The 13142-nt window shown below is 32.6% G+C and overlaps 1 protein-coding gene across 2 annotated transcripts in view; it reads left to right on the top strand.

Moving 5' to 3' along the window:
* plekha8 (pleckstrin homology domain containing, family A (phosphoinositide binding specific) member 8) overlaps nt 1–13142 on the top strand; it is a 44754-nt gene that overhangs the window by 24760 nt on the left and 6852 nt on the right. Inside the window, exons 6-12 of one of the 2 annotated variants that reach the window (XM_039736662.1) lie at nt 407–447; nt 3396–3535; nt 4484–4730; nt 6118–6203; nt 7829–7887; nt 8518–8636; nt 11235–11305. In XM_039736662.1, coding sequence (XP_039592596.1) covers nt 407–447; nt 3396–3535; nt 4484–4730; nt 6118–6203; nt 7829–7887; nt 8518–8636; nt 11235–11305 — 763 coding nt within the window. Of the gene's footprint in view, nt 1–406; nt 448–3395; nt 3536–4483; nt 4731–6117; nt 6204–7828; nt 7888–8505; nt 8637–11234; nt 11306–13142 lie in introns of both variants that reach the window. The other variant, XM_039736660.1, reaches the window with a different exon arrangement.

Raw genomic sequence — 13142 nt, 5'->3', positions numbered from 1 at the left:
AGTGTACAAATTTTATTAAATGAAGGGTTCTAGCTATTCATAAAATAATTGGTGATGCAAATTATGCACTTTTGAACAAATGATTTTTAAAAAAAATGTACCCTCTAGTAATCTTGTGCTTTATATTATAAAGATAATAAAAAGCCACTGCTGCTTTCCCAAGCTTCACGGCAATTGTTCAAAATCTCTTGCAGCATTCTAGTTTTAATTGTATTTAATGTTTTTGAGGAAATAGACCAACAAAGCTTGTTGTTTATATTTTTCCACCAGAAGAAAAATCACAGAATTTTTCCACTCATACAAAAGTAAAACTTTTGTTTTTTACTGTTGAAAAGACATAACTCAAATGATGGTATGAAATTAATGTACCTGAAGTGTTTTATAATATTTTGTTTCTCCTTCACAGGTCAAGCACAGTAACCAAGCCAGCTTCAGTGCTACTGAAAGGTAATTTTTGATAGTGATCCAAAGTTTAAATATTATTTTATTAACAACTAATTTCATATACTTTATTTTATTGCCATTTTATCCCACTGTGGAATTGGTTCAGAAATATAAATACAGCACCTGATTTGGGCATGCCTTGAGAGTGTGACCATGTGACCAATCAGCTGTGACTTGAAATCGTTTTAACTAGTACCCTCAGACACTGAAATGAGGGAGGTAAAAATGATACCAGATTTGATTTATGTTCATTTGTAATTTGCAATGGAATGGGCTACAGTTGTCTTTCCAACAATAAATACATTTTCTAGCTGTCTTAACCAGTGCAGGTGTCTATCCCAGCTGTACTGGGTTGAGGTAGGGTGCCACACTCACACACATCCACACTTATTCATATTGGTAAAATTAACAGTTATTAGAAAATGTAATCTGTATGTTTTTGGGATACTGAAAGAAAACTGGAATATCTGATGGAAACTTGGCAGCGAGTCCTTGATTATATTGTAGCAAGTAAAAATCAAAGGTAAGTTCCAAACTAAGTGGCTATCTCTGTACCTATGGTTAGTTTACAACAGTGACAAATGAACTGCTCTGTGTGTTTATTTGAAAATAAAATATATTCAATTAGTCTTTAAAAATAATGCATTTAGTTGGTGTTTCAAAACTTATACCTCAGCCAGACATTAATGTGGCTCAGCTCAATGAACCTCTTTGAGGCCCATGGTACATTTTTCTACTGATGACATATAATTTGTTTTCATAGCCGAAAAACAAATCAGCAAACATTAAATTTGTGACATTATTGTTGCTTCAAAAACTCAACTAATGTTCAGTAGCATAACAGCTGAAAATGTGATGAAAGCAGGGAAAGCACTTGTGACACATATTTGAAAGAGACTTGAAGTTTCCAATTACGACTAATTACTTCAGTTGAGGTCATCTGAGCACAAATAGCACAGGCATAATCGGTAACTCTGATCTCACTTACATGACGTATCCTGAAAACAACAAAATAAAGGCTGTTTTACCTGAAATAATACTCCTTCAGGGACAAATTGATTTAACAAAGGTAAGCCTGTACAGTAGTTGGGAATTTTGGAAAATTTAAAGCATCAGTAGTTTGTGACATTTAAAAATTTAAGTGGACGTATTAAGTATTACTCCTCAGTACATGCTATTAGGCAGCTAATGTCTCCACAATATACCGATGTAAGCAAAAATAAAAAACAGCATATGTCACAGTCCTACAGAGCCCCTAATAGGACATAAGCCCCAAAAAAACAACACTTATTTCTCATGTGCATAAGATCTTTCTTTTGGGCACACAAGAAATTTTTACCTGAAATAACTTTTTTTTCTCATGGCCCTTTAGGGTCTCCGTACAGTGTACAATCCTGATAATTTTGCTTGCTGATAAAACTAATTTTAAAACTGTGTTGTTACAAAAGCAGCTTTAAAGTGTTTGTATAAATAAAAACATCCAGAATAATTTTGCTATTTAATAACGTATATGGCTCTAATATGATAATATTTAAAATGTAATTACAGTATTTATTAACAATTTGAAGTAGAATTTTTTTCCAGTTTTCCAGCCAATATGTAAAAGTAAACCATAATGTTCTTGTCATTCTTCATACCCCCTACAATTGTATCATCTCCAAAGCAATAAAACCTCCCAGTTTATTGTCTGTGAACACTATCATGCCTGCCAGTCACCTTTCAGCAATTCTGCTTTAGTTAGCTGACATATTAAAATTACCGCTTTAGTAAGATATACTACTCTACTGCTAATATAAATAAATAAGACTTAAAAATTAAGGCTTCAAGAATATTCAGTTTAACAAAGTTTTGTTTTTCAGGTTCATCATGGCTCCAGAAAAAGAAAACCCAGCCAGGTGCTTGGCAGCAAACAATAACTGTCTTTGTTAAAAAACAAACAAAAAAAAAAAAAAAACAGGAGATTTATTTCAGCATTGAATTTGTGCTCTCCACGTTCTCACTCAGCATGTCTTTGTTCATGTAGCTTGCATATCATTAGATTTCTGTTAAATAAGCATCTTTAGAAGGGCTCACATGTACACTATATGTACCAACTCTTGAGACATCTGCTGCAGCACTTTATACTTGTATTATGTGACTACACAGAAAAAATCAAAAGAGTCAGTGCATTCAACAGCTGCATTTTATTATTTTAGGAGAACAGTTATTAGAATAAATCATTGTATTACCATAACTGATTATGTACTGCTTGTCCTTGACTGGCCTCTAATCAGATCCTGGGTTTCTTTCCAGAAAGGACCTCATCTTGCTCATAGAGAAGTACCTGTTTAAGAGGAAGTGAAGAATCTTTAAAAGTTTTATTTTTAACGTGCAGCTATAAAATTCAGTACTAAAAATTTCTGCCTTCCTTTATTACTTTGTTTATTGGAGTTACTTTCAGCTCCTGGGTCATACAATGGTTGGAGCAACACAGCTGCAGTATTTGGACCTCTACTGCTAACAAAGTCATGTGATCTTCAATGTTTAATGACATCAGATGAATCGGACAGGATGATGACTATTTTGCTTACAATATTTAGAATGTACAGCATGTTTAAAGTACTGTACTTTTTCAGTACATTTGATTTTATTTATAGTTGAACAAGAGTATTATCATTAGCAGTGTTTTTGTTGGAATATATCAAAAAAAGTTATTTTCAGGGATGAGATTAATTCTTTGAAACATTTATCATTAAAAACAATTGTAACTGCAATAAATGCAACATTTTTTATTTAATCAATTACTCACAAATTTTATAAAGGGTGTATTTTAGAAAGTGCACCTTGAAGCTGCTGTATTATTTATTGCTAAAAGTATATTATGCAACCAATGTAAGCATGTAGTTAAAAAAACTTTATAAACTGGATTTCACTATTACTTTTAAAAGTAAATACAAAATTTTTTTTTTCAGATGGAAAGAACTTAATAATAATCTTGGCAGCTCTGTTTCCTTGGAGAAGCATAAATCTATACAGGAAATAAAAATGCAAATGGACAATTTAAACTCTTGTGCAACTGCTACAGTAGATGACTCCCAAAAAGTATTTAAAGGTATTGGGTCTTCAGTTCATTTTAACTATCCACCCTTGTCCTAAACTTACTTTTTCCTAGTTAGATTTGTACACTCACACACTCACTCACCTCAGGCTGATTTAAAGTTGTTAGTTAAACTAATACCTAATAAATCAGTAGAACACAATATATCCAACCAATATACAGAACCCGGTATTTTAATGGTGATTGTCCATGAACAAGAAAATCATGTTTATTGTTTAGATTTGTTAAAAAAATATTGAAGGAATTTAGTCAGTTATGAATATATATATTTTTAGAAGTCAATGAAAAATTTGAATAAAGTTGAATAACATGATGCATCTACAGAAAATACAGAAATATGCAGAAGGCAGTGTATTTCAACAAGATATAGAGTATGAAAACAAGACTGAAGTCCTGTCAGCACCACATTCCTGTCCTGTATATACAAATGTTTTGGGGGAATCGTCTATTACAGGGCTTGCTCACACACATACCCCGACACTCTCACAAGGCCATTTTAGGCTTGCCAGTTAACCTAACATAAGTGTTTGGAATGTGGGAGGAAAACTGGAGGACCTGGAAAAAAGGTATGGTGAGAACCTCCAAGCTCCATTAAGACACTGGAACCTTTGTGCAGTATTGCTTATTACTGTGCCTTCACTGAATAAGACAATTTCAGAAAAATAATACAAGCAAGTCTTTGCCTGAAGCACGAGACATGTTTAACAATATAAATGTTCAGTGTATTAAAAATGACACAAATTGTTATATGATAAGAACATTTTTCAAATAGTGATATCAGTATCTGAAATGAGGAAAAAATATTGCACAAACAATAGTGTTTCACTAATATTCTTCACATGTGCACATTATACTGCTTGTGTGCTTCTAAAAACCTACTTCACTGTACTCTTCTGTTTTCATTAAAGTAATCTTATTTAAATAATCATTTTATATTAAAAGGTAAAGATTTGGTACCTGTGGAACTGACAGATTGTGGCAAGTATACAGATGGATCAGCAGAAATTGAATTATCAAATGATGCACAGTGTGCTGCTGACTTGTCCTGTAAAGAAGAAATGTCTAGAAAATCAACAGAGTCAGACTTGCCAGCTGAGGAGTTGAGTGATGTGCTAGTGGCAGAGGCTGTTACAGAGGAGGATGAGGAAGAGGAGCAAATTGAAACTTTCTTTAGTGCCATGGGCCACAGGTATTAAAATGTATTTGAAGTTGTTATTAAGACTTGATTGACAAGTTGATGATTTCATTTTATGAATATGTGCTTTGTTTTTACTATCTTTGTCACAACATTTAATTTAGCATTTTTCAATGGTCCACCCTTGTCTTGTAAATTTATACTAAACTAAATCATAGTTATGCATGTGTGGTGAAAACAGACTGGTGAGGAACTTGTTCTTGAAGGACTAAGTTAGCTTTGTACATGTATATCCTGATGCACACATGGGTCACTGCATTGCAGTAAAAAATAAATGAGGGGTTTAAGTGTTCATTTAGAACCAAGGTACAAAAGAAGAAGCGATTGCAAAATTTACAAAAAATGTCATACTGCTGCTGACAAATATTTAGGCTCTGACAAGCTTGTGAAAAAAGTACAGCATGACGAACAAGTGACTCTCATTTGGTCACAGACACACACCATGATAGCAGTACAACCCCAGCAAATCTATTTCTTGAATTTAGCCAAGGCAAAGTACATTTTATCCTGCACAAGGCAGATTACAAGTAAAAGTGCAAAATAAAGCATAAGGCAATTCAAAACCTTGGCTAGCTAACTCTGCTATAAAAGAGACGAGAGCTGATGTTGTTAGAAGGAAACACTATATTTACTACACAAACACACATTGCTTTCATTTAAAGGAGACTTATTTTGTTTAACAGTTAAATAGCCTTTAAATACAGCGCTATATGTATATAACAAAGATTAAGACTAAATCATCTGTTGTCACATTTAAGCAAATTGAGTCTATTTTTTCATCTTTGTTCTGTTTTGTTGACTGTATGGCTCTGTGTATAGAAACAACATGTACTGTATGCTGCATATAAATTTTCATTTTAATCCAATCAAACTTTTGCTTTTATGTTTTCATTAGCCACTTACAATAAACAGTTCATCAAATTATCATAAGAGGTAATCAACATAGTGAATAGTGTGACTTTATTGGTCCCAAATGCATGTTTGCATATGATGAAAACTTTGTTGAATTGATTTGAGGTTGATTTTCTTATGTTTGCAACTATGAGATTCATGTGTAATGAGCCTTCACTTGGTTTTCTGGTCTGACAGAGGTGCTGAAATCTGAATAGCTTAAAAACAATACCATCATTTTATTTTTATTTATTCATTTATTTATTTTTACCTTTAACCACATTCTGCAAATAAAAAGTAAGTTAAAGTTTACTGGAGTGCCATTGCTATCTTTCTACGATTGCAAGTTCATTGTTCGAAGTGTGTGTTCTAAATTAGAAATAGTGTGTTTTGGTTTGTGCTTTAAATTACATGTCTGTTTGAGAAGAGTACACAAAAATGGTAATTTTCCTTTTACTTTTTTCACTCCCTGTATGTGCTTCTGCTGTAGATTTAGTGATATAAACTTAGAAGAGGAAAATGGCATCCCAACAGAACCATTTTTGGAATCGTGCTATTCAATAGTTCCAGTATTAGGTAAGATCATTAAATTGTACATTATCATGTACGTTATTGTATACAGTACTTCAGTCAAAAATCAGTAGTGACTTATAGATGCACTTTTATATTAGTTAATGTAGTTCACTTTGAAAACTGTCATGCTGATCATATACTATTGCATAAAATTAAAATTTCTGATTTACTAAGAACTAATACTGGAACATATTATTAACTATCCCAAGTTAGAGGCTGTGCATTTTATGTATAAAATACCTGAAATGTTCAAGACTGGGAAAACTTGAATATCGGTTCTAATAAATGAAACAAATAACGTGTTTCTTATGTGTTAATGAATTTTTCGTAGAATTTATTTATTTTGATGAAAATGTACCCATAGTCACAATTACAAACCTAATGTTTAGTAGCCAGTCATGCTATGCATTTGACTCAAGATAAGTAGCACACATAGCTTACTGTTTCTTTTCATTACCATACATGTTGTAGTAATTAACATGCTGAACATAACAAAAGCTTCTTCCCCTCAAAAAACTGAAAGATCTGAACTATTGTTGCTTCCTTTTTAAGTAAGATGCCTAACAGCATATGAATGTTCAGGAATGTCTATATAGCAGAGAATTAAAAAAAAGTTATGCCAATTTTATCATGATTAAATATCTTGTCAAGTTAAAAGAATTCAAGTGTAACTATTTAGTTTAAAGTATTGTGTTCCTATAACTGTGGAGTACAAATAAGCAGGTTATAATAATGGATGGAAGCAATGATATTTACAAAATGTAATCAAAATGAAGCAAAACTCACATTGGTTTCCAGAATGACAAAAACACCATGCAATTTTGTACATCGAAAAAATATCTAGAAGTAGCTTTTTCAATATTTATTATAGGTAGTTTATTATATACTAAATCCATAAGACTTTTTATGGTGTTGGTATAAGTAAATGTTAAAGTAAATATGGCAATCTAAAGTTTGTTGGCAACATCGTTAATCATCAAAACATATATATTTTAATTATCTGCCTCTGTAAGAAATTGTAAGAGAGAGCTGTGGGAGCATGCACTGATGGTGTGTTGCCGCACCCACCACATGACAAACCCCTGGATTGGGACCCCAAGTGCAGCGGTTGACACCTCAGCACCACACTGGAAGAGTGTGAGGGATTTTTTTTTACAGTTGCTGGAGTGCCACTCCCGCCATCAACCCCCAAGTTTTCCCTGTTAGTTGGAGGACCTGCTTGTATGGCTGGATGCAGATTAACGTCATACCCAGGACAAAGCAATTGCAGGTTAAGGTCCTTGCTGAAGGACCCAATGGAGTAGAGCCACTTCTAGCATTTACGGGATTCAAATCGGCAACCTTTTGATTGCCAGCGCAGATCCCTAGCCTCAGAGCCACCACTCTGCCCATGTGAAATTATAAACATAAAATTAGTCAATTAAAAATGTAAGTAAGTTAACTCCAGTTGCTTCACCATACTCCACTGTTTTTGAGATCAGAGTTTGCATACATGGTAAGTAAACACTGAAAGTGTTTAACTTTATCATAGATTACAACACTGCATTTCATAGCAGCCTTTCTTAAATGTAATAAATATGGTTTGTTGGATATTTCTTCCAAAAATAATTCTAACATATTTCTTTTAGATAAACTGGGGCCCACTGTTTTTGCACCTGTTAAAATAGATTTTGTAGGTAATATAAAGGTAAGTGATCTGCATGTATTATATACATCTGACATTTTATCTGCCTGTGTTTTCTTAATGCAGTAAGTTTAAAATTTGCTAGAGCCCAAGAGAATAATAAAGCATTATGATAGGATTCAAAAGTATAAACCAAAGGACAAATGCAATTTAATACCTAGAGTTGTTACCTTGGAATGTATCATCTGCTTAAGAGAAGTGTTAGGATGGCAAAGTCTTTGACAAGGCACAGTGTCATAGTGACTGTACGAGCCTCTTAGGCAGTGTGTATTAGAAGAGTTAAAGTAGTTGATTCCAAGAGATTAAAAGTTTCTGTTGTTTATTAGCATCCTAAAGAAAACTTACCCAAATGTAAATATTCAGTTCAAGCAGTTTGTAATGCTTTGCTTTGAACTGAAATTTTAAAAATGTTTAGGACTTTTTTTTTAGTCTTATTTAAAAACATTTTTAAAGTTTAGTAAATGATACAGATTTAATAGTTTCATCACATAAGTGCTAGCTTTAGCTTATTGTTGATGGAATAATTATTTCTACAGTTAATAACTATTGTTTTTGACTTACTTTTGATAAAAAAGGTTTTAAATAAATATATTCAGTTTGTATATGTTTTTCTTTATTGAGAAAATCCAACAGAAATATATAACAGATACTGAGAAATTCAAAACCTTGCAGAAGATAGTTCTTTATGAAGTTGACACTGGAGTGGCTCAAGTTAGAAATTCAGCAACTGAAGCACTTCTCTGGTTAAAAAGGTAATTATTTATTTATGAAAAGTTTAACAAAAAATTATATGTCGCAGTGCATTTGAATAGTCGTCAGTGCAGTTCTATCTATCATGAAATTTCTTCTAAAATCACGCCAAAACTTAGACATATCTAAACAACTTATTGTTAAATTTGAGAAGTCAAAATATTTGATCTTGATTTTAATCAAAAAATTAAATAAAACAAAAAAGATTGCAGTAGATTTCATAAGCGGTTTGGTGCCTTTAACTATATTTTGTTATATTTGATTCTGTAAAGAGGCAGTATGATTCAACATGTTTAAGGTACTTGGTGAAGAGTGCTATACAAAAATAAACTGAATTTAATACACATGATATAATATAAAACACACACGAAAATAACTGAAGTCTTGTAAGTGTCAAATATAGGGCTGGGTGTTGGCATTGATGTCCCGATTTGATTTCAGTTCACAATGTTCCGATTAATACTGATCTTATCTTTATTTAATTAGCATGCACTGATATATTTGAAGTGCTGGCCTTTTTAGACATTACTTAACCATGCATTGAGAATGTTAATATAATGTGACAAATTTTAGTAACACTTTATTTGAAGGGTGTCTACATAGTGTCTTCATAACATGTGCATAAGCATGGAATGACTTTTAATAAGACTCAATACTAGTTTAGAAATGAATAGTTAACATCAGTATTTGCAAGATGTGGAACAAAATATTATTGTTCTTTTTTTTTTTTTATATAAAAAAGCTTTTCATAGCACTTCATTCCTTCAAAATTCACCATAATTTAGCAAACATATTTATCATCTCATCAGAGTCCTCACATACTATGGGGAGGCTCCTTGTTTTAATACAAGTGGCATCTACTTTATAAAATACCTATATCATCTAGCAAAAAATATTATTACAAAAATTACATATTGCTTCTTAAATAATAAATGTTATTCAGTAACCTATTAGCCACATTTATTCCCCCACTGAACATTTTAAACTAATCTTGAATTAGTTGAAATTAAAGATACAGCAGGAAGATTTGTGTCTTTCTAAAGTTCTTCTAGTTACACAAGCAGTTGTCCACGTGTAACTGTTGCATCAGTCTCAAAAATATGTCCTTGTCCTCCTCAAACTAAAAAGGAAGAGTTTTAAAATGAGGATCTAGTGCTGAGGCTTGTTGACAACAGCGCTGCACGAATGGAACATAAAAGACAACAGCCACTGTGACTGACAACTCCATTAACTGATCTGTGTAGTACACCTTATAGCTCTACTTTGAGTCTACTTTGTGCACATGCTCAATTTGGTATCAGAGGCTTCTCTGAAAGTTACAACAATTGCCCACTTGATCAGCCGGGTAAGGTGCATTGCAAATACTTCCACTATAGCAGTACAGCTTCTTTAGCCATTTCCTAAGAGATAAGCAATGTTTATTGCACTTGCCAACACATAAACTTGTGACTGATCTGGTAAAACAAAGAAACAGTACATTGTAGATGCTAGAATATTTTTTTTGTAACAATGGCAAGCAGCTCTGCATACTATGTAGGCAGCAATGTTGAGACTAACTGCAACCCATCTGCAAACAGGCACTCAGTCATTTTTAATGTAATGAATGTGATTGTCATGTAGGAGTCAGCTGCACTGGATGTTCAGCTGTCTTAACTTAGGGCTATTGTCTCCACTGACCTGAGAAAGTGGAAATGCTTTGCTTTAGATCTTCATAAACCCTCGGACCTGTTGGTAAACTATAGAGCAGTGCCAAGACCTGTATCATTTGTTGAAGGCCTTGTCAACAACAGTGTAGGGTCTCATATCTTTACATATAAAAACTGCTATAGATTGTTATTTTTTTTGGGCACAAGACAAATTAAGCTTGGAGTTAAACACTGTGTCCAGTGTAGATTGTTTAGGCTCTACTCGTTTGGATGTCAACTGAGGCAATGTTTCTGGGTGATATTGGGATAAGTGATTTCTTAAATTTGTTTTGTTATCACAATGCTTAACTTCTCAGTTGCATAGTTTACATGTGGCTTTGCTTTTATCTAGCTGTGCTTTACCAATGAACTGTTTGAATTTGTAGTATGTCCACACATCTAATTTAAGCTTCAAAGATGCTGATTTCAGTTAAGGAGGATACACCAGTTTGTGTGAAGTACTACATGTAGATTTTTGACTATCTTTGTTTTTGCCATTCGATCCAGTATTAAACAAAGTTAAGCAAAAATCTACATATACTGTAGTAATAGAACAGGATAGACATTCATTAAATCGATCTTTAAAAATCGATATTGAATTGTTTAAATGAAAAATAACAATTAATCAGAAAATCTATTTTTTTTACCCAGGCCTATCATTTTTTTGGAATGTTGATTGCTGTTTCCCAAATCATTTTAAAATTTGTAGTGTTTAACTTGACACAGTTCTTTCCACTTGTCATTCTGGCACAAAATTATGTTCATGGGTAACATGTTTGGTAAATAATACAGCAGGCTATGGAACACATTAATAACTTGTCCAGTTAAATATTTTAAATTAGTATTACTATAGAATTTTAAATGTATCTTATTGCTATTTACAGTTCTTAATTCTTGATGCGTTTTTGTTCACAGGGGATTAAAATTCTTAAAGGAATTTCTTGGAGAGGTAAATCAAGGAGAAAGAGATATCCATAATGCACTAAGTATGTACAATAATTTGTTTCCCAAATTATATTATGATAGCATGCATAATTTGTGAAAATGTATGAAAATAGTTATAGTGTATCCACTTTTATTATGTTGGGTAATCCTGCTAGTTATTTGTGCAATATAGAGATCCATGGCATGGTTTTGACCCCTAAAGGAATCTGTTTCTGTTTATACGGTGTTTGCTGGTTGCAGCTTTTTTTGTTTTGATTTGCAAATGCTATGCAACAGTTTGATATTGCAAATTGGTTATGATTCTTATATTTTCTTGTTTTTTTTTGCGTATTTTTTCAAGATAATAATTCCTGAAAGTACATTTACATTTATTTATTTGGCTGACATCTTTATCCAAAGCGACTTACAACAGTTGAGAAACAATTGGTTACTTTTCTTTTTCCAGTTGGAGCACTGGTGGGTGAAGAGACTTGCTCAGGGTCACAAAGTGTCAATGGCAGGATTTGAACCCACAACCTCAGGGTTTGAAGTCCACTTAACCACTGGGCCACACTGCCTAGTGCACATTTTACAATATTATAGTACTGTACTTTGGTGGATTTTCAGCTGCTTTGATCTGTTTATTGATTTATGTTTGTAGCTTCTGTTGGCTAATACAATAAATATTCTAGTTTTTATAAACAAACAAAACCTTCAGTGTTATCATCCAGAAAATTAAGAAATTGTATGTTTTGCTTTGGTCTATTTTTTTTTTTTTTGACACAAGTTATTGTCTACAAAATAAAAGAACTGTGTTTTGCAGTTTGAATTACAAAGTTTCTACATTACAATATTTAGTTTCTCAATTAACTTTTGTCCTAGACATGTTTTGTAATATGATTTCATAAGGCTTGAAACATGTTTATTCATATCCATGTGTAAAATATGTATAAATGTTCATGGCTAAATTGTTTAGCTATTCATTTTAACTAAAATACCAGTTCTAGCGCTGCAGTCTTCTGGCAGTGCTTACTGTGGTGCGATGCTGAGTATAAAACAAGGAATCTGCATTATCTTACCCAGAGTTGTAACATACCTTTTCGGACGTTTGAATGAATATGCTTCAATTAAACGTAGATACTTTAGTGTTAAGTATTATAATTGTTAGGTTACAAGCCAAATATCATTAATTAACATTTTTTAGCATATATCATTCTGCTATATTGTACACTTAATGTAAACAAGAAAACCATTTTTTAAGTAAATACTATGTCACTAACATATACAGCATTTCATATAGTAGGGATAACTCTAGTTTGAGCAACGCACCGATCTTTAGTCTCCAGCTTATCCTGCAGACCAACCCGGATTTCTGTATTAAATATGCAGTACATAAAATGAAGCACCAAACATTTTATTGAGAGTACACTGAATTTAGCTAATTGCCACTGATAAAAAACAGACTGTTCCAGTTTTACTCATACACATTAGAAAGGATCTTTTTTACAGACAGAGGAGGAGGAGGAGGAGTAGTGGTAATATTATCTTGTGTACAGATTACAGTGAAATTTTTACTTTCACATCCAGACAAAATGTAACATGTTAACACTCTCTGGTCCCATGACAAACAAAAATTTGTTAAAAAGCATAACTTAATTTTAAGTAGAAAACATAAATTGTTTTATCTTATGTACGCTTTATTCTTGTTTCTATTTCCTCCTCTACCAAAAACCTTTGGGAAAATACAAAAAAAAGAAAAACTCCAGTAACCTTTAACTGTCAAAGAAAGAGCTTAGCAATAGAGACCAACAACTTTGTGACTCGTACTATCACTACAAATCCACAGCATGCATCTAATAGCAACCAAATGCAGTTAAAATCCATACAGGCTATATTTCC

Source organism: Polypterus senegalus, chromosome 15 (assembly GCF_016835505.1).
Source record: "Polypterus senegalus isolate Bchr_013 chromosome 15, ASM1683550v1, whole genome shotgun sequence".
Classification (NCBI taxonomy): domain Eukaryota; kingdom Metazoa; phylum Chordata; class Cladistia; order Polypteriformes; family Polypteridae; genus Polypterus; species Polypterus senegalus.
The sequence above is the reverse complement of the archived record's forward strand: the minus strand, read 5'-3'. Positions and strand labels throughout refer to the sequence as shown.